The sequence below is a fragment of the Molothrus ater genome, unplaced genomic scaffold (genome assembly GCF_012460135.2).
Source record: "Molothrus ater isolate BHLD 08-10-18 breed brown headed cowbird unplaced genomic scaffold, BPBGC_Mater_1.1 matUn_MA502, whole genome shotgun sequence".
Lineage (NCBI taxonomy): Eukaryota > Metazoa > Chordata > Aves > Passeriformes > Icteridae > Molothrus > Molothrus ater.
The window spans coordinates 134,018-155,581 of NW_023416564.1; the positions used below are offsets into that span (position 1 = coordinate 134,018).

Below are 21,564 nucleotides of genomic sequence, written 5' to 3' on the forward strand. Positions count from 1 at the left end.
CTCTTACCACGCTCTTGCCTTCTCTCTCTTTACCACTCTCTTTATTTCTCTTGGGCTTGCTCCAGCTGCGTCTGGCAGCTCCCAGCAGGGCCCTGCACCCAGGCCCTTTGCAATAAACTGCACGTTCCACAACCTGGCTTCAGAGATCTCTCCAGATCCCTTGGAAGGTGAGACCACCTGGAGACCAGAGGAGACCAGCTGGAGCTGCAGGCACAGCTGATGATTGGCACAGCTGAGCCTGGGGAAGCTCCCATAGCTCCTGCCTTCTCCCTCCCTGTTGACAGCTCCCTCTCTCCAGCCCTCAGACCCTGCCTGTGGTAGTTGGTGTTTTACAGTTGTTTTAATACAAAAGATAGATTTCCATGTTAGTTATAATGGTTTCTCCCATGTACCCCATTTTGTTCCTCCTAATGGTTCAGTCCTAAGTTGTTCACCACAAAGTTTTCTGCCACTTGTCTGCCCATCAGTGTGTCAGTCTCCCTTCTCCTCCCCTCATTCCCTTAGAAGCCCTTGTCAATGTCAGTTGTACTACCCCTTACTCTTGTCAGTCTCTGTAGTCACTCCCTTTGTATTCTCGAATGTTCTGTGTCAGTTAGCTTTGTCTCGATGGTTGATTGCATTGTGAGGCTTCTTCCCTCCCCAGAGAGTAAAGAGGGAGCTGGAGAAAGAGCTGGCCAGGCTGCTCTGGATCCTTTCCCAGCAGCCCTGGCTGAGTGGAGCAGTGCGAGCTGAGCGCAGAGGTGCCCATGGAACAGCCGTGCCCAGGAAGGCTCGGTGGGAAGGGTGATCCAGGAACCACAGGCCTGGCAGCCTGAGCTGCCACCGGGGAAGGCCTTGGAGCAGATCCTCCTGAGTGCCAGCCCACGGCACGTGCAGGGAGCCAGGGCATCTGCTGGAGGCTGGGAAAGCTCTGCGGAGGGACAGGGACAGCTGGGGGTCCTGGTGGGGTGTTGAGGGCTTCTGTGTGGGAGTTTGGGGGGTTGGTGTTGCTGGGTGTTGGAGAAGGCGTTGTCTGGAAGGTGAGAGGTCTAGGCTGGAATTTGAGTCAGTCTGAAGGCAGCATCTGTGCTTTGGCACAGCTTTGGTTACAGAGGGCAGAAAGAATATCTGTGACTTTTATTCTTCATGGTCCTGATTCTCCTGCAGGGAACAAGAGGGGAGAGCTGTACTTTACTGGCCACTTAGATATCTGTACCAGGGGGAGGATTAGCCCCTTTGCCATCTACTCATTTGCTTGGGCTACTTTTGTAACACTGAGTGGACTTGAATTTCTTGAGAGCTATTATTCCTTAAGAGACTTAGGATATTATCATCCCTTCATAGGAAACTGTTTGCAAACCAAAGAATGGCCTTTTGTTTGCCTCTGTGTAGTGTTATGTTCTGTAAAGTGACTCTCAGTGGATGATGTTAAGGCAAATGGGTTGCTGCTTTGAGAAGGGAAGCAAAATTCCAAGTCTTCACCTTCTCAGGCCATCCCAATGAATTTGGGAAGTTTGCAACTTTTTAGAACTACTTGAGTTGAGCAATGGGAAGTAAAGATTTCCTGAACTGAGGATTCTTAAATGCCAGGTTCTTCTGTGCCTTTGCCACTAAGGTGTTTCTGTGCTGAAGGAAATGACTTCAATGAGAAAATAATTTCAGCATGGAGTAAGAGACCAAGTGCTGCCAGCAGTTGCTCCAGGTGCTGCTGCCAACAGCCCCTGCAGGAAGGAGCACAGCCCCCAATGCACGTGGGCTTTGGCTCCCTGTGGCACAGAAGCCCCCCGGGGGCACAGGTCTCTGGGGCAGGAGATGGGCACCAGCGCTGCCAGGGCTCGGGGGGTGGCAGCTCTGCTTGGGCAGGGACTCTGCCACAGCTGCTGATGTCAGCGCTGCCCGGGTCCCAGGGGTCAGAGCAGCATTCGTGCCCTGGCCCACACATTCCCTGTCCGTGTCACACCCGTGGGTTTAGGATGGCCACCAGCTGGGATGTGTCCCAAGGAGGCCGTGCCAGCTTCTGTGGAAGGTCCTGTGCCCTTCCCAGCGCGGCTGCATCAGCAGCCCTGGGGCTCCTTCTGCTGCCCTGAGCCTGCAGAGCAGGGCAGTGTTTGCTGATGGTTTGAGCTGTTCCTAAAGACCCTGTTGGGCTGTCTTAGACACTTGGTGTGAGTGATTTCTTCCAACCTGAGCCCCTTTGGCTGGGTTGGGGGTGGCCCCAAGGCAGGGGGCAGTGTGTGCAGGGGTCCTTTGTGACATGGTGCAGCACGGTCACCATGCCATGGAACGGGTGTCCAAGGGCCCTTTGTGACACGTGGGGAAAAGAAGCTTGCCCGGCTGCTGGGAACAGGCAATGGGGCAGAACGGGACAGAGCGGTGCTCTCAGGAGCCCCCGCAAAACGCTCTCGTTCCTGTCTGACCCGCAGCCTTTCCCAGGCGTTATTCCTGCAGCTGAGCTCGAGGCCAGGCCACGGGACTTGGTGACCCGTGGCCTTGCCGAGGCTTCTCTTCTGCAGGTGCTCTCAAGGGCAGAGCGTGGCACTTGGTGCCCCAGAGGCATCTCCCATCCCTGCCACCGGTGCCCTCGAGGCCCGACCACAATCCTTGACAGGAATCTCCTGTCCTTGTGGCAGGAGCCCTGGAGACCAGAGTGCAGGACTTGCTGTCCTGTAGCCTTCCTGAGGCTTCTGTCTTGAAGGTGCCTTCCAGGCACAACTGCAGGACGTGCTGACTCGGAGCTTTTCCCAGGCATCTCTCCTGCAAGTAGCCACAAATCCAGCCACTAACATGGAGCAGAGACCCCTGAGAGCGCCCAAGGTGGCCTGGGGGGAACAGGAGGAAGAAGGCCCTGCAGCTGTCCCAGCACAGGAAACCAAAGAGGTGGTGCCGTTTGAGCTGCCACAGGAGGGTGAGGGCCAGAGCTGGGCCACAGGCTTGGTGCCTGCAGCCAGCTTGGTGACATTGCATCCCATCCCATCCCATCCCATCCCATCCCATCCCATCCCATCCCATGCAATCGTATTGCATCCCAACCCATCCCATCTCCTGGGGATGTTCCCATGGACAGAATGGAATAGGGATGAAGAAGACATGGAGCAGAGAGACCCAAGAGTGCCCAAGCTGCTCAGGGTGGAGGAGGAGGAAGAAGGCCGTGGACCTGCTCCAACACAGGAAACCAAAGAGGAGGTGACACTCGGGCTGCCACAGGAGGGTGAGTGCCAGAGCTGGGCCACAGGGTGGGTGCCTGCAGCCAGCTTGGCACCTTTGCATCCCATCCCATCCCATCCCATCCCATCCCATCCCATCCCATCCCATCCCATCCCATCCCATCCCATCCCATCCCCTGGGCCATGCCCATGGACAGGACAGAAAAGGGGCTGGGCAGACACCCCGCAAGGGCCGTGCTCCATCCCCTGGGGCATCCCGGGGCTCTCCCTGCCTGGGGAGCGCAGGGTTGGGCTGTGTTCTCCGGCCTCTCCCGCAGCCCCTCAGTTCTGGCTGTGCTCGCTCTTTGCCAGGTGCAGCCCTGGAGCGCACACAAGAGCAGGAGCCCGCCCGTGGCCTCTTCCGCAGAACAGCGCAGGTACCTGCAGCCATCCCCACCTGGGCTGGGCTTGCTGGCACCGCGCTTGGAGCATTCCCTGTAAGATCCCTGGCTTCGTGCCCTTCTCCTACAGCTGGTTTGCAAATTCATGAGGAGAATTAGGGAGGAAGAGACCAGCACCATGGACAGTGGGCTCAGAGCCTATTCGCACATCTTCAAAACTAAGACCAGTGCTGCTCTGCTGGATATGCTGGTAGAGGAGGGCTTTTCCAACCCAAAGCAAGTAAGCAGCCTGTGGCCAGGCTTTGATCCTCCCAGGAATTGCTTGCTCTCCCAAGCCATGCCTGCTGGTCACTGCAACTCTTGGAGGCCATGGCAGCGTGGTGGCAAGGGAAGCACTTGTCTGGAGAAGCTGGGCACATTCCTCCCTCTGGCCGCTTTCCAAGTGTCCCCGTGCCTTCTCCAGGTGCCCGCCCTGGTCAGGTACATCCACCAGTGGCTCCAGGCCAATCAGTTTGCTGAGCACAGGCTGAACAGGAGCCTGCTGGATCTGACGGAAGCACAGCCCGCTGACGTAGTCGTGACGCTCCTGCGTGTGGCCCCGTCCTGTGACAGGTATGGGGCCCACCTGCCCAGAGGGCTCAGGGCTCCCCAGCCCATCAGCCTGTACAGCCTGGCCCAGGTGTCCGAGCAACAGAGAGTTCCAGGGCCGTCTGGCTGCTCCCTTTGCCAGCCCTGGCACGTCAGGCCTCGAGCCTGCTGCCATGCTCCCTTGCTGCCCCTCAGGGGCCTGTCCCCACAGGCCTGGGCTGCCTGGGTGCTGCTGGCCAGTGGCAGTGGGCAGAGGCAGAGCTGGCAGCCAGCTCAGGTCCCCACTGCTGCCCAGGCCCCCGTGCTGTGTCTGAGACCCCCCGGAGACAGAGCTCTAACCCCACAGAGCTGCTTTCACCATGTGGAAGAGCATGATGTGCTCGCCCAGAACTGCAGAGGCAATGCTGCTGATCCTCCTGCATGTGCTGGGCAGCTGGCCCAAGCACAGCACATGCACCTCCGACGGGGACAAAACGGGTGTCTTTGTCCTGGCTGTGAGTTTCTCTAAGTGGCCTTTGCTGGCCCCAAGGCCGCCTCTCCAGCAGCTCTCCATCCCCCTTCCCCCACTGCATCTCCCTGCTGCAGGCGCTGTGCTGAAACCTGGCCCAGGGGCAGCTCCAGGCCCAGCAGGCCCCATGCTCCCCCTGCCAAGGTCTCTCCGGGCATGTCCCTGCCAAGCTCGGGCCCTGCCACACGGACACGTGGGCACTGAGCGCTGTCTCGGGGCGCTTTGTCCTTTGCAGGCAACCGTGGTGATGTGGAAGATCCTCCAGGTGCCCTGTGTCCCACATATGGTGACGGTCTATTTCCCCCGCCTCTTTGTGCATCTGCTCTTCCAAGTGTTCCTCAGCACTCTGGATATGCCAGAGGAGGTCCATGCCTTGTGGAAGGGCTGCCAGGAGGAATACGGCCTTGCCACCTGCCCCAACAGGTGCTCCATCCCACTCCTCCTGTCCCTGCCATGTCCCTGGGCAGGAGCCAGCACTCCCAGCGTCACCTGGCCTTTGCTGTGCATGCAGGTTTGCAGTGCGGACCCTGAAGTCCCTGCTCTGCCGCATGCAGCACGAGGATGTGGTGGTGGCAATTGAACGCAAACATGCCTGGGACACGCCGTTGTGTGCTGACACCCACCACTATGCCGTGGCTCTGCTGGCCAGGTGAGAGCCCCTTCTCCCCACAGCCTCTGACATTTGTGCTCCGGGCCCAGGGAGCTCCACAAAGTCCCCGAGTCATGGGCCAGAGGGCCTTGTCACCGAGGGATGGCCAAGCAGACTGGAAAAGGCTGGCAGAGGAGGGTGCCCAGCAGGAGCTGCCTCCCAAATAGCCCAGGGCCCCTTGCAGGATGCTGGGGAAAGAGCAGAGCTCTGGGTGTCAGTCCTGGCAGAGCTTTGTCCCCCTGGCCCACAGCCTTGGCTCCTTTTTCTCCTGCCAGGGAGATGTGCTGTGTCTCCATCCCCTTGTGCTCCCGCATCGCTCGCTACCTGCTGCGGCTGCTCAGCACACAGGAGCCACGCTGGGAGCTGCCTGCCCTGGCCTTCCTTGTGGAGGTGAGCCTGATGGCCAGCGCTGCCTGGCTGAGCTGCCTACCAGCTCTGCCCTCTGGGAGCCGCAGCTGCCTGGGACGATGCCCACGCCCTGTGCTGCTGCCCAGGCCCAGGCCTGTGCGGCTCCAGGCTGCTGCCGGCCGGCTCCCCTGTCACTGCCCTGTGCCTTTCAGGTCCTCCAGTTCCTGGACTTGAGTCAACGTGGTGCTAACAGAGTCCTGCCAATCTTGTCAAGGCAGCTGCACAGCGAGTGCAGAGAGAGGCGTCGCCTGGCGCTCAGGGCCCTTCTCGAGCTCATTGAGGAGCCCTTCATGGTGAGAAGGGGGCAGCGGCTGAGGCTGAGCTGGGGAATGCAGTCACTTGGGCTTGGCAGGGCTTTGGGTGCTGGGGCAGCTGCTCCCAGCTCTCCTGCCTCCCAGTTCAGCTGCCCCAGTGCTTTGGGACAGGCCTTTGGCCTCTGGGCCCTGCGGCAGCAGGATGGCATTTCACAAACTTGTGTTCCGCACAGACCAAAAAAATGTGGAGCCTGACTGAAAGTCTTGTGCAGTTCCTGTGGGACGCAGATGGAGAGATAGTTTTCATGACAGTCATGCTACTCAGCTTTATTATCTTGGACAATGACACACTGATGCCTGGCCCCATCACACTGCAGCTGCTTGAGGCGCTCCTGCCACTCTTCGACCACGTAAGGCTCACTGCCCCCAGCCACGGCCACTGGCTGCTGCCCGCACACTGTGTCCTGTGCATTTGCAGGCCTGTGCCAAGCTGAGCCCCGTGCAGCCGCAATGCTGAGGTCTTTTTTTCTTGCTTCCATACAGAACAATTGGCAGGTGCAGCTGCTCTCCATCCTGCTCTTCCGAACATTGGTGACTCTTCCAGAAAGGGAAAATAAAAAAAAGGCCCGGAAGACACCCCTGCACCAGAGCCTGCTGCCCCTCTTCTTCCACTGCCATGATGGCAATCAGCTAGTGGCACAGGTGAGGACTCGTGGGCTGCTGCTGTCCCCCTGGCAGGGGGCTCGGCTGCCTCCTGGCCTGGCGCCTGCCGGGCTGCAGCCTCCTGCAGGCCTTGGCACAGGGACGCGGGTCTTGCGCCCTGGGCTGTGGGGCCATCTCCGCGTCTCTGCTGCTCTCCAGGCTTCTCAGGAATCGCTGCTTTGTGTGGCCGAGTTCCTGAAGAGGAAGGATCTTGAAAGACTGCTGAAGAGCCAGAATCTGTGGAAATTCAGCGAGTGCCTGGTAAGGACGGCCTGGAAGCCCCAGCCTCAGCCCAGAGAAGCCCCCTGAGGGAGGTGCACAGAGTGTGGGGCTGGCAGCTGTGCCCCTGCCCGCTGCTGCAGCCAGAGGCCTTGAAGGCTCTTCTCCAGGCTCCCAAGGGCCCGAGCAGGGGGCCGATTGAGCCCCGGCCCGGCGGGGCTGCAGGGCGGGCCGGCACCACGGCTCCCCGGGCAGCAGCCGGCCCCCTCTGCCCCCTCCCCTCGGGAGCCCTTGGCCAGCGGCTGCTGGCCGTGCCTCAGGGCTGTGCGCCCAGGGGAGGCTGGGGCCGGGCGTAGGCAGCGCCCGGCCCAGGGGCTGAGCCTGCGCCAAGCCTTCCCTCCTGCCGCTCTCTCCAGCTGGCAGAGGACAGCAGCAGAGCAGCCGAGCACCTGCGCCAAGCCCTGCCGTACCTGCAGAGCCCACAGGAGTCCCTGCGAGCGGCGGCCATCAGGTTCACGGGTGAGCCACGAGCCCGGGCTCCCTCCCAGGCCCGGCCCGCCGCAGCTCGGCCCCAGTCCTGCCTGCTGCCCCAGCAGCGCCAGCCGGGCCCGGCGCCGTGGAGCCCCGGCTGGCCTGGGCATTGCTGCTGCCGCCCTCTGGCAGCCGTGCCCTGGGGCGGCAGCGTGCGCCAAGGGCCGGGCTGAGCCCTGCCGGGCCAGCAGCCCGTGTGGCCACAGCGCCGGCAGCGCCGCTGGCAGGGAGCTGTGCCGCTGGCGCCCTCACAGGCTCTGTGTTCACAGGGATGGCCGCGCGGCACCTGAGGGGGAAGAAGGAAGAGCTCCGGCTCATCTACAACGGTGAGTGAGGCCAGCGGGGGCTGCCGGGGGAGCTGCAAGCCCTGCCCCGGCTGCCGAGGGCTCTGCTCCCTGTGCGCACCAGGGCCGGCGTGGGCAGAGCACACACAGATTTCAGGGCCACTCGGGGCATTCGTGGCCAGCAGCTTCGGGCTGGTCCCCTTGGTCCCTGCTCCCTCCTGGCCATGGCTAGAGCCGGCTGCCATGGCCGTGCCAGGGTGCTCTCCTCGGCTCCCCGCAGATGCGGCATCTGACCATGGCTCTGTCCCTCTCTCTTTCAGCCCTTCAACACCTGACAGAGGACACCAGCAGTGCCCTGTCAGACGTGGCACTTGCAACATTGCATGTCCTCCAGGCACTGCAGAGTGAGCCATATTCCGTCTTCCAGAGGCTGGAAGATCAGCTCCGCAGGGCATGGAGGACTCGGCCTCGTCTCTCGGTGCTCGGCTGGCTGCGCTGCTGCAGCTCTGCAGAGAGCTGATGCCAGAGGCTCTGTCTGCTGGGACCACCTGAGCCAGGGGGAATTTTCCATTTCTTTCAGATTGTTCTTTTCTTCTTTCTGGTTGTTCTTTAGTATATCAATATAGAGTTTGTTATAATACACAGACTCCCAGGAGCTTTCTTCTGCTACCCAGGCTCTGCAGGGCTTAGGGGAAAAGGGGGACAAGGGTGCCTGGGCTCGGAGAGCTGCCCAGGCATGCAGTGTTGCAGGGAAAATGGCCAGAAGCCCCTTGGCCTTTGATGGTTCTGTGGAAGCTTTTGTGCTGGTGACAGAGCGGCTGGGCAGGGCCCGGAGCTGTGGGGATCCCTGTGAGAGCGGTGCCTGGAGATGGCCACAAGCCCTGAGCCAGGCAGGAAGCGCCCTCTGTGTCCTCCTGCCCGCGTGCTGCTGGCTGGATTGCTGAGGGCTCCCGGCTGCCTCTGGATGGGGCTCCTCTGGAGCTGCTGTGGGGCTGCGGCGCTGCTGCCAGGCAGCTTGGCCGGGCTGGTGCAGCCCCTGAGGGACGGGGCCATGAAGGGATGAGGGGCTGGGAAGCCCTGACAGGACAAGGCAGTAGGAAGGTATTGGTGTTTGTGTTTGCTTTACAGTGGTTTTGTCTCTTTATCCCCTTATTTTCCCCAAATGGTTTACCCCAGATTGTGTCCCCTCCCTCTACCTGTGTAATCGCTCTCCTTTGCTGAGATCATCCCCAGATCCCCACCCTGGCTCTTCCACAGTCTCTCGGCATCCTATCCTCTCTATCTAGAGCTTTTGCTCCAAGACATCGAGTGATTAGCCAGAGGCTCGGGATCAACTCCCCAAATATTTCCCCATATGCTGTCTTAAATGTCCATTCCCCCAGTTTCCATCCCTTATTGGTCAGTAAATGTTATCTACTTTTGGTTTCCACATCTGTTTAAATGTTACCTTGGCCCTTTTCTTGGGGCTGTCACCAGCAGGGCCCCTGAGGTTTGTAGAGGCTCCCCAGAGCTCCTGAAATAAACCTTGGATTAATTGCTGCTAAGAGTCAGCCCCTTGATCTTTCGCCGTCGTCACCAGTGTCCCCTCTGCTGCAGGCAATGCAGCCCTGCCCAGCCCCATCCTCCGGCCTCCTCCCTGTCCATCCCCTCCTCCTGCGGCCGCCGCCGGCCCCGCCGCTCACCGGGGCGCCATCCGAGAGCCACGTGGCCACGAAGACGCTGCCGAAGCCGCCGCGCCCCGGCAGCGAGCCCAGCCTGTCCTGCTCCTTCAGGCCCTGCTGTGCCTTCCCTGCTGGCGGGATGCAGCTGCCAGCGCTCGGCCCGGGACCAGCAAGGGCCCCCAAGCACCCCTCAAGCGCCCCGGGCCGGCCATGCCCAGGCGTTCGTTCCTGGGAACGGGACAGCGGCGGCTCAGGGCTGGCAGCCGCGCTGCTGAGCGGCGGAGCTCGGGCCGGGCAAGCCGCAGCGGAGGCGGCGGGAGCGGCCGCGCCGCCTGTGTCCTCCATGGGCCCCGGGAGGAGTTGGGGCTGGGGCTGGGCTGGGGCCACGCCGAGCCAAAGGGAGGTGATGCCGCCCCAGCCCCAGGCTCTGATGCCCGCCCGGCAACGCCACCGCCAGCACGGCCAGAGCCGTGCTGGGCACGGGGCAGCCCTGCCCGGGGCCGGGGGTGGGCAGGGCCATGGCCCGGCTGGGCATGGGGAGAAAGAGACTGGGAGAGGAGGGGACACCGGGAAAGGGAGAGGAGGGACAGGGTGCGGGACTGCGGGAGAGGGAGAGGCGAAGCGAGAGGGAGTCAATAAAGTCGCTTCTTTCGCTGCTTTCACCGCTGCTGCCGCTGCCACTACTTTCGCTGCTGCCGCTGCAACTGAAGCTCTGGGGCCGTTTGTCCCCGTGTCCGTTTCTCCGTTGCCCGCTCGCCCCCGCGCCAAGCCCTGCGCTCCCTGGGGGCAGCCCCTGAGCCTGTCCAAACACGGGAACTTTGCCCTGTTCAGCCAAGACCCAGAGTCTGGACTCCTGCACAGGAATCCCCTCGGTCGCTGCTGTGCATTGTCCCTGCTGAGTGTCCAACACTATTGGAGCGCATTCCCTGAATGCAGAATTTGTACCTGAACCAAGCACTGCACTTATCTCGCCAGCAGTGCTTTCCATAAAAAAAAAAAAAGCAGAGGAAGGCAAACTGTGTATAGTTCATGGTATTTGACAGTGTCTTAAACATGCCAAGTCATGGATCTTAGAGGTGAGATCCATTTGGAATTAATGGGATGGAGAAATAATGCAAAGGGGAGCACAAAAATAAACAGAGAAAACATCTTGGTTTGTTTCTTTCTGTTTTCATTTAATTTCCTAAAAACTGTTCCAGTTCTTCCAGAATCTTGTCCACAGTCCTGTTTGCTCTTTCCAAGAACCTTTCCTGGAAAACCAGGTGCAGCTTCTGTCACAAGATGTGCCGCCAGCTGCAGCTTCTCTTGGCTTTCCACACCGTGCGTGCAGCACGACTCCTGCAGCAAAGCAGGACAAATGTTTGAAGAACTTTACAGCTTGTTCTTTCTTTTCCTTGTGGGCTGGGCAGTTGTGCCATTGGTGAGGTTTTCATTGTTACTGTTCTACCCTAAGAAAACATGATGGGCTCCCAGGAATTGTTAGGGAATGCAAGCCTGACTGAATGCAGAGAAAGAATCTCCAGAGCCTGCAGCCAGAAATGGAGAGCTGTGTGATAATCATTCCAACATCCCCATGGACATCTTGAAAGTGATGTAGAAAATGAAAATGGGCTGACAGAGGGAGTTTGTTTCAGTGTTCAGTTCAGATGCTTCTACATCTCCAGCACTGATATGAATCAAGAATACAGTCAGTTCATGAAAGGCAGCAGAACAAGCTGGACCTCTGAGGAGATGACTGAAAGAATCTGAAAAGGAGAAATGCAGGGAATGACTTGGCGAACTTTGGCTGTACAAAGGATCATTTTTCCTAAATACTTTCCAATCCATTCCCTCCACTTTTGTCCTTCCTAACAAGGCCATTTTCATCCCAGATTCCCCATGAAATGGGATCCTTGAGCTTGTGGAAGTGGCTGACAGATGCCCTGTTCCTCTGCAGGGACACTGAGGCTGAGGCAGGAGCCTGAGCCCTCTCTGGGGCAGCCTCCTCCGAGCTGGAATTTGTGCCGTGCTGGGAGAGAGAGGAGGAGGAGGGGGAGAGCGCTGGCGCTGTGTGTCAGGAGCAGGAGGTTTGGGCCGCAGGACATTCCGTCTGCGCCACTGCCCCGCAATGGGCGGCCGTGCCCGGGGCTCTGGGCCTGGCCCTGCGTGCGCTGAGCTCCCGACATTGTGGGAGCTCCCCGGGCTGGGCTCAGCTTCCCGCTGGGCCTGGGCAGCAGGCTGGGCTCCAGCTGGGACCAGCAGCAGCTGGAAATACCTCTGGGCATCTCCATTTGCTGCTGCTGCTCAGACGAAACAGTGGAGGGAGTCAAGAAGTTCTGGTTTCTCTTTCTCCTGGTGGATTTTTTCATTTGATTTGACATTCCTGAGGCAATTTCTGTGATGGCCTCTCTCAGTTGATTCTATTGCAGCAGCAGCAGCAACAGGGCTGTGTTTGAGCACTGCAAATGTGGCCTGTGTGGCTGCTTTAATTCTCCTTGACTTTGTGCTCAGGGACTTGAGAGCATTTCAAGATCTGCTAATCATGATGCCTGTGACCAAAAGCCTGAGTTCACCTATTGCCAGCCGGGGCCCATGTACAAATCACCAACAGGACGGGACTGCTGAGGAATGTGTCTCGAGCTGTTTATTTTCCAGCATCAGTCCCATTACATGGTTATGACAATGGGATGATGCCAGCAGCTCGTGTCCTCAGCATCAGACAAAGAACTCAATGTTACAACTTACTTTAAAATTTTTTTTACCAATCCCACAAAGCAAAAGCATATTGACGGTAGTTCTATCCAACCACTATAAGCACAGGTACCTTTGGTTAAAACAATGCTTGTTTATTTTGAATACAATAACTGCTTGTAAGTCTTAAAACAATGCACAGAGCTCAAGCTTGGAACTTCCTAATATCTCACTAGATATACTTTTGTGTAGCTTAGGAAGTTATTCTACCAAGCGTTAATACAAAAAACTTTTTTCTATTTGTCCTTACTTTCTATTTCTAATATAACTTTTCTGCTGACAAATCTTATGGCTACCACTTACCTCTAATCACAGTTCTGCTGTCTCTGAGGTCTGCCTTTTGCAGCTTTCCCAAAAACCCCTGATTTTAAGGATTCCTAAATTCACTGTCATGTAAGTTCTCTGATCAAAAAAGGCAATTGCAGTTTTACAGATCAATTTCAAGTGGCAAGCAGAAGAGTGGCAAGAGCAGCCATGATGTCCAATTCCCAAGGCAAAGGCAGCAGCAGCCTCCTGCTGTCAGCTCAGGGTGAGTAAAACAGTGCTGAAAACAGCGCTGGAACCCGATCCTTTCTTCCTCTGAGCGCTGGCTCAGGGCAGCACAGGCAGGCCCTGAGGAGTCAGGGCTGTGTGTGGGTGATTGCTGCTCTAGTCCAGAATTGAGCTGGAAAAAGCCCTTGGGAGCCGAGGCAGGAGCAGGTGGGAAGGGGCCGGTGCTGCTGCTGCTCCTGGCCAGGAGCCCCGGCTGGGCCGGGCCGGCGCCCCCTGCGCTGCAGCTGCTGCTGCTGCCAGAGCCGGGCGGGACTGGGGGACAGGGAACGGACACGGGGGGACAGCAAAGGCCTGGCAGCTGCAGGGATGGTGGCGCTTGGGCCAGCGCCAGCACAGAGCTTCAGCCCGCAGTTAACCCCGAGGGAAACGCTGGGGAAAGGCTCCATTTCAGCCTTTCTGCACTCATGGCTGTGAAGGGACCGAAATAAAAGGAGAACCAGCAGGGCCTGACCCCTTCTCCTTTGGGAGGAGCTCCAGGCCTGGGGCTGTGAGGAGCCATGAAGGTTATAATTTGTGGTGAGGAGCCAATCACCGACAAGTGAGTCCAAATGAAATGTAATTTATTAACTGACAAAGCAAATGATAATAGGCAAATTACAGGGCTGGCTCCAGCCGGGGAGTCTCCGCTCCACCAACGGCTCACACCCACCTGGCTGTTCAGGCCTCTCTTTTATCTATCGTGGTTGTGTATTTTCTGGTGTTTTCTGCGTCTGTGCCATTAGTTGCTAGGGGGTCTTTTTCTGCCTTTTGGTGGTCATTTGGAGGAAGGCTCCTGTCCTGTCTCTCAGAGTTTTGATGACCCTGCAATAGCCTTTACCATATATAGGCGTGTGGCTGCATATAGTTACATATTGCATATTCAGCTTTTCAGCATATTAGCTTGTGACATATTGTGGTTTAAGCCTTATGACATTTTGCAACATATTAGCCCGTTATATTTATGTTGTGGCTTTTCATCGGCTTCTCCTTTTGATGAACAAACTTGAGAAATTAACCTATTACAGGGAGGAGCCCCGGGCCTGGGGCTGTGAGGGGTCGTGAGGGGCTGTGAGGGGCGGTGAGGGGCTGTGAGGGACCATGGGGGGGCTCTGAGAGGCCATGAAGGGCTGTTGGGGACCTTGAGGTAGAGAAGGGTCTCTGAGAGGCTGTGGGAGGCCAGGCAACTCATGGAACCAAGGGTTCACTTATGACACTGTGGAACCAAGGAGACTTGTTTGCAGTATGGAAACTTACGGAGTCAAAAGTCCATAATGACATTCTGGGGCCTCATGGAACCATGGAGACCATTAGGACACTTCAGGACCCACTGGAACCAAGGGGCCATCGTGACACTGCAAGGCCTCGTTTAACCAAGGGCTCATTGTAGCACGGCAGGGCCTCATGGAATCAAGGGGATCATAGTGGGCCTCCATGAGACCACAGGGACATCCTGACTCTGTGGAACCAAGGAGACCATTGTGACACTACAGGGCTGCATGGAACTGTGAACTGATGTGACAGTGAGGGGCCCAATAGAATCAAGAAGCCATTCTGTACTTCAGGGCTTCATGGAGCCCAGGTGCCCTTGTGGCACTGCAGGGCCTCATGGAATCCTGGAGACCATTATGGCACTTTGAGGCCTCATTGAATCAAGGGGCTCTGCAGGGCCTTGTGGAACCAAGGAGCTCTTTGTGACACTGCAGGGCCTCATGGAAGCAAAGGGGCCAGTGTGATACAGCCAAGCCCTGAGGAACCAAGTGTCCATTGTGATCCTGGTGAGCCCAATAGGACAAAAAGGCCATTGTCAGACACTGCAAGGCCTCATGGAAGCAAGGGGCCATTGTGCCGGTGCAGAGCCAAGGAGACCATTGTGGTATTGCTGGGCCTTGTGGAAACAAAGATCTGTTGTGATACTACAGGGCCTCATGGAACCAAGGGGCCATTGTGATGCTGCAGGGCCCCAGGGATCCAAGAACATGGAAAAATTCAGGTTGGCTTGGCTTCATTGTTCCAGCTGACCTTGGCATGTTGAGGGTTGCTTCTTTGCTGCCCCTGAAACCCTGGAGTTCTGTGCTTTCCTTTCTCTGGGAAAAAACTCTCCTCCTCCAGGGTTTCATGGCTGAAATTGGGATTCTACATCCAAATTCAATTATATTGAAGGATGATTCCTGTATGAAACCTGCCAGAACATACAGCTCTGGGTGATCTTAGCATCCTGGGTGTCACCTGTCATCTGCCTTCAAAACACTGGGGGGGGCTCTGCTTTTCTTTCCATAGAAAAATCATCTTTCAAGTGCAGGTGTCCATAGCCAAAATTGGGAATCCACCTCCAAAATTCCTTATATCCAAGGACAGCTCCCAGACAAAAGCTGCCAGGACTGTCTAGGTGCCCTTGGCTTCCTGAGGGCCAGCTCTCATCTGCCTGTGAAACACTGGGGCTCTGTACTTTCCTTCCTATGGAAAAGAACTGTCCTTCTGGTCCAGGTATCCATGGACAAAACTGGGATTTGGCATCCCAAACTCCTTCTATCCAAGGATTGCTCCCAGACAAAAGCTGCCAAGACAAACAGGTCTGGCTGGCCTTGGCCTCCTTGGAGCTGCCTCTAATCAGCCTTTGAAACACTGGGGCTCTGCCCTTTCCTTCCTGTGGAGAAGAACTGTCATTCTGGTCCAGGCACTCATGGCTGAAATGGAATTCCACCGGCAAAATTCCGCAAATATACAAGGGTTGCTTTCAGACAAAAGCTGCAAGGACAGACAGGTCTGGCTTGCCTTGGCCTCTGGTGACTGCCTCTGATCTGCCTTCAAAACCCTGGGGCTCTGTGGTTTCCTTCCTGTAGAAAAGAACCGTCCTTCTGGTCCAGGCACCCATGCCTCAAGCACATGAGCACTGTACAGGGACAGAGGAGCTCTGTGCTCAGTGGGGTGGGGACTGAGGACAGCAGAGGAGAGCCCTGGGAGGGACTGAAGGGTGGATCATTTTAACATGGAAGAGAACAGCCAGAGAAAGAAAAAAATCAAAGCTATGGGAACCTGTGGAAGGTAAGATTAGGAAAAAAGAGAAAGGAATTTCCCTCACAGGGGAGGGCTGTGGTGCAACACATCCCCCAGAAGGAGTCTGGGTCAGCCCCAGGCTTTGTGTGGGCAGGCAGAGGCAGGCAGGAGGCAGAGGTGTCAGCAAAGGAAGGGCCCAGCCAGGTGGGGCAGGCAGGGGATGCCGACAGCCTGCAGGGACAGAGGCGCAGGGCAGGGACACCGTAGGACAGCCTGGGCTGCACAGGGCACAGGCATGGGCAGCAGCTGCAAGACAGCCCTGCCAGAGCCAACTTGGGCAGCACTTTGGCCATGGCTGCTGGGCCTGGGCCTGAGGCAGGAGCAGGAGACAAGTGACCCTTGCAGGCCTGGGGCCTCATGGCCTCCTTTTCCCTGCTATCCCGTACGCTGCCCAGCATCGCAATAAACATAGACTTTCTAACTTTAAACTGTTAGAGAGTCTTTGTCTGTCACAGTTGGATATCAGTACTAGATCAATATCCACATATTTTTGTTAAATCACATCACTGCCTCCAGTGTTCTGCTCTAACTGGAACCTGGGGACACTTTCTCAGTCATGTCCCTCAGTGGGACCCATTAAACTTCCTAAACTTTGGAGTCTAAATTTAACTTTGAGTTCTTGAGAAGTTTTTGAAGATACTCTCAGGGACTGAGTCTGATGTAAACAACACCAAATCCCCGAGAGGCTCATTAAAGTCCTTGTGCTGCGCCTGTGCTGCTGAGCTTTAAAGGAACAGCTCTTCCCAGGGCCAGCTCCTCTCCCAGCCCAGCAGGGCTGAGGGCTCTGCCTGCAGGCACTGAGGGGACAGGAGCCAGGCAGAGACAGGCTGAAGGCAATCAGGATTGGGAAGACATTGAGCTGAGACTTCACCTGGGGAAAGATCTTCACAGTCCTGTGCATGGTGAGTGTGTGGGTGCAGGGCAATGTCCCCTGAGCTCCTGGAGTGTAGAGAGCTTTTTGGATAATTGGTTAGCTGAGAAAGGACATTTCGATGTGATACCAATGGATAAAGATAAGAGAAACAAGCTGGGAACTGAGCAACCAGTGTCCAATCACAGACAAAGGTCACAGTGACCTTCTCTGAAACGGGAAAACGCAGGAGAAAATCGCTTGTCAGAAAATGTAGTTATCTTAGGTAGAGAAGTTAGAAGAATGCAAATATAAAAGCAAAATAATTGTTAGAAGATAGAAGTAGGTGTAGTTGATCTAAGTGTGCTTTAACCAATGATGAGCTCGGCTTTTGCAATATGTATAAGCTTCATTAACACCAATATAAATATGTGTAAGCTTTCAATAAACTTCGAGATTTGCTATTCACTCATATAGTGTGTCGCATTTCTCCTGCCGTTCACGACACTGGAGGGATCTCCTGAAGCCAGCACACCCCAGAGCCTGGGGGATGTGTCAGGAGGACTCTCCCAGTTTCTCTGTGGCACAGGAGGAGCAGGAGCAGGAGGATGTGCTGCAGAGCGGGGCTGCCCTGGGCACCGTCAGAGGGACAGGGCAGGACGGCTCCTGCTGCCAGGGACGGCTGCAGGGGCTGAAGCTGGGGCTGCAGCCAGGGCTGCCCAGGGCTGTCCTGCAGAGCAGCTCCTGCAGCCCTCAGGGCTCTTGGCCAGCCCAGGGCATGTGCCACCTGCCAGGGGCAGCTCTCAGCCTGCCTGGCAGCTCCCCATGGACGCTGCAGGGGAGAAGTTCCAGGTGCAAGGAGCCACCCCCAGCAGGGCAGATTCCTCCTGCTCTGGAGATGGTGCTGCATGGCCAGGGCTGCTCTCAGCTTTCTCCTAAAGGGAAGGGAAAGGGGCTGTCAGCTTTGGCTGTGTCACTGAGCCTCCTGCACTGTCAGCCTGGGCATCAGCAGATGGGCCTCAGATCTCCCTCAGAAAGTGCCTCCTCAGCCTCCTCTCCCTACAGACAGCAGCAGCAGCACCTTGGCTTGCAGCATCTCTGTTTGTCTGGCCTGCCCTTAAGGCCCTGCTGCCAGGGAGATGCCCCTGGGCAGTGCCCTGTGCTGGGAGGGGTCTGCAGGGCAGAGCTGAGCCCCCAGGGCTGGGCTGGGCTCTGGCAGCACTGGCAGGGACAAGGCTTGGATAGAGAGAAACAGCTCCCAGTAGGCACAACTCCAGGCAGCAGGGAGCCAGGCCAATCCTTGGTATCCCGTCCTTTCCAGGTGCACTGGGAAAGAGTGAAGGGTTTCGAGAAATTTTTTTTAAAACAGGAGCATTCCAAAAGTCCACTTTGGTTTCAAGCACATTTTAAATGTGATTACCCTGAACTAGAGGGAGGTGTAATGATCAAAGGCCCCTGTGTGGGGACCAGCAGGTCTGACTGCACTGGGGCTCAGGGAGCCCTGTTTTCCCTCTGTTTTCTCCCCAGTGTTCAGCCTGAGTGCAATGCTGAAGATGAATCAGTAACTCAGCCGCAAAAATACCCATTCAAAAAATTCTAGCAAAGTCCCCCCTCCAGGAAGAGAATTAATTTTGAGTGGATTCCATGCAAAATCCATAGGACTGACTCAAAATTTGGACCTAGCTTGTCAATGTCTTGTTTCAACAGTCCACCATGCCCGAAGTGAAGGAATGTCCAACAGCAGCTCCATCAGGCACTTCCTCCTGCTGGCATTGGCAGACACGCGGCAGCTGCAGCTCCTGCACTTCTGCCTCTTGCTGGGCATCTCCCTGGCTGCCCTCCTGGGCAACGGCCTCATCATCAGCGCCGTAGCCTGCGGCCACCACCTGCACACGCCCATGTTCTTCTTCCTGCTCAACCTGGCCCTCAGCGACCTGGGCTCCATCTGCACCACTGTCCCCAAAGCCATGCACAATTCCCTCTGGGACACCAGCACCATCTCCTACTCAGCATGTGCTGCACAGGCTTTCTTCTTTCTTTTCTTTATCACAACAGAGTTTTCCCTCCTGACCATCATGTGCTACGACCGCTACGTGTCCATCTGCAAACCCCTGCACTACGGGACCCTCCTGGGCAGCAGAGCTTGTGCCCACATGGCAGCAGCTGCCTGGGCCAGTGGCTTTCTCAATGCCCTTCTACTCACGGCCAATACATTTTCTCTGCCCCTGTGCCATGGCAATGTCCTGGGCCAGTTCTTCTGTGAAATCCCACACATCCTCAAGCTCTCCTGCTCACACTCCAAACTCAGGGAAATTTGGCTCATTGTGCTAAGTGCTCTCCTATATTTTGGTTGTTTTGTGTTCATGGTTTTCTCCTATGTGCAGATCTTCAGGGCTGTGCTGAGGATCCCCTGTGAGCAGGGACAGCACAAAGCCTTTTCCACCTGCCTCCCTCACCTGGCCGTGGTCTCCCTCTTTATCAGCACTGGCACTTTTTCCTACCTGAAGCCCCCCTCCATCTCCTCCGCATCCCTGGATATGTCACTGTCCACTCTGTACTCAGTGGTGCCTCCAGCCCTGAACCCCCTTATCTACAGCCTGAGGAACCAGAAGCTCAAGGATGCCCTGGGAAAACTGGTGACTGCATCTTCAGAAGCAATAAATTCTCTTTTCTGCTACATAGCCTTCAGAATATAACTCTTTACAGTCTCAGCTTTTTTCCCCCATTTGTCTATTTTTTACTAACTTTTCCTATTGTTGTAGTGTTTCCTACAAAATACTGTAATAGTACTCTCAGCATTTCTACATGAATATCTACCTTTCTTTTGAAACACAAAGACTTGCAAGAGGCTTGTTTTCTTGGCATTTAAATAAAAAGAAGTGCCTGCCCTGACTTGTCTGTCCAAGCCATTTCCTCAGCCCTTCTCTGTCCCTGCAGGGGCAGTGCCTGTTAGAAGAGGTGGAGGGAAGAGACTCCCAGCACAGCAGCACAGCCAGGGACAATGGCCCTGGCTCTTCCCCCATCTGCTCTGCCCAGCTCCACCCTGTCCTTGCCAGCCCTGCTGTGGCTGTAAGGCCGGAGTGCTCTGGCAGCTTGGTCCCTGTCCTGCTGCGTGTCCCTGCTGTGGCCACAACAGGGCCAGGCCATGGGCACTGCTGGGACACAGCTGGGCTCCAGCACAGCAGCTCCATCAGCAAAGGGCATCTGCTGAGGGCAGGGCAGGGAGGCTTTGCTCTCCTCCAGAGCTGCTGTCAGCAATGTGCTCCAGGAATGCCCTGGCCCAGCAAAGCCCAGTGCCTGGGGCAGGGGGGAGTGTGCAGGGGGGCTCACAGCAGTGTCCTGGCACAGCCAGAGCTCCTGGCATGGACCTGAGGCAGCAGCAGAGCAGGGCCTGGGCTGTGTCTTTGTTCTGGGACAGCCTGGGAAGGTGCCCCGGGGCAATTGTCCCACAGCAGCCCCTGCAGCCACCATTGCCAGCACTGGCCTCTCCCCACCTGCAGGAGGTTGTTTGTCCCTGCACGGAGGGACACCAAGGGACCAGGCCAGCAGGCCATGTTTGCTCTGTGCTGAGGAGATCTCAGCAGTGCCTGGTGTGTGTGTGGGGAGATGAACCCCAGTGAGCACAAACACCATCAGCAGCACCCAGGGATGGCACAATTCCAGTGGCACAAACAGTGCCTTGAGGCCACTTCACTCTGAGAGTAACATCCTCTGGGAAAACATCTGGATTCTTTGCTGGGTTGTGGTTAGGACTGCAGGGAGAGAAATATCCCAGGCAGGGAGGCTCCAGGGAAAAATGCTCAGGGCAGCCATGGACTGCACAGAGAGACATTGGATAGAGTGAGGGTCTGTGGGGAGAAATCAGAGCTGCCTCCCTTCTGAACCAGCCCGAGGACCTGACAGGGCTGTGCTGTGTTCTGGGCACTGACCTGGAACTGAGGGATGTGGAAAAGGCCTTTGGTGTCAGGGCTGTTGAGAACGCTGGGCAGTGTCACTGTGGGACCTCTCTCAAACCCCTTGGAAAGGCCAGAGCCATCCCAGAAGGTCCTGGGCACTTGGGAAGGGCAGACATGGAACCAGTCTGCAAACAGGGCAGGGAGGGGGACTGTGAGAGTCACAGCCTGGTCAGGCTCAGCAGGGAAGGGGATGTGGCAAATCCTCCTGCAGCCATTCCAGGCACTGGCAGGACAGGGCAGGCACTGCAGAACCCACGTGGGAGGGAAAAGAAGGGGATGTTGTGTGCCCAGACTTCAGCCAGGCCTGGGACAGGGTCTGCTGTGGTCTCCTCAGAGCCAGACTGGAGAGAGCTGGGCTGAAGGAGTGGAACATGGGCTGGGTGGGAATTTGGCTGAACAGTGAGGGTCAAATGTCATCCATGGTACAGAGTCCTCTTGGCAGCCATGCCCTGGTGACATCCCTCAGTGACCAGCCCTTGACCACCACTGTGGAATATTTCTATTGTCTCTAAAATGGCATGAAATGAACTTTCAATTCCTTTGTGGATGCTGCCAAATTGCAGGGAGTCTGTGACTGAACTCATCTAGTTAATGCTGACTGCAATACATAATCGGGCAAGATGACTGAGTTGGGTAAATTTGTCTTGCTGTCAGGTGCCAAGCAAGCCACAAGAAAGGACAGAAAAAACTCATGCATCAGAAGAAAGGCAGTTCAATTGGAAAAAACCCAAATCCAATGAAAAATACCTCCAAACTCAACCAAAAAAAAGGCACAGCAAGACCCACTAACAGAAGAAAAGCAAATCCTTAGGAAATCTCCTATCAGCAGAAAATGTTTTACCACCTTGTGGCAGGAGAAGGTTCTGTATGTGTTGGTGCTGTTTTGAAAGAAAAATGTCTTAAAAAATAAATTATTCCCTACTCCCCTTGCCCCCCTGCTTCTCTCAGGTGATTGCTTATCATGGTGTGACATGGAGTGGAACATCCCTTGGGTCAGTCCAGCCCAGCTGTCCCATCCCTGTTCCCCAGGAACACTTGCCCACCCCAGGCCCATAGGTTGGGGGGGTTGCAGACGCCTCATGCGGGGCGAGCACTGAGACAAGGACAGGAGAACAG

At 56.5% G+C, this 21,564-nt stretch overlaps 1 protein-coding gene across 1 annotated transcript; it reads left to right on the top strand.

Moving 5' to 3' along the window:
- Positions 1 to 18,222: 18,222 nt before the first annotated feature.
- LOC118700981 (olfactory receptor 14A16-like) lies at positions 18,223 to 19,188 on the top strand. Its single transcript, XM_036405571.1, has one exon. It carries the CDS (start codon positions 18,223 to 18,225, stop codon positions 19,186 to 19,188), a length of 966 nt encoding a protein of 321 aa, XP_036261464.1.
- Positions 19,189 to 21,564: the final 2,376 nt, after the last annotated feature.

Bases quoted from the DNA above. Each gene is read 5' to 3' on its own strand.
- LOC118700981 (XM_036405571.1), top strand. From the start codon at position 18,223: ATGTCCAACAGCAGCTCCATCAGGCACTTCCTCCTGCTGGCATTGGCA.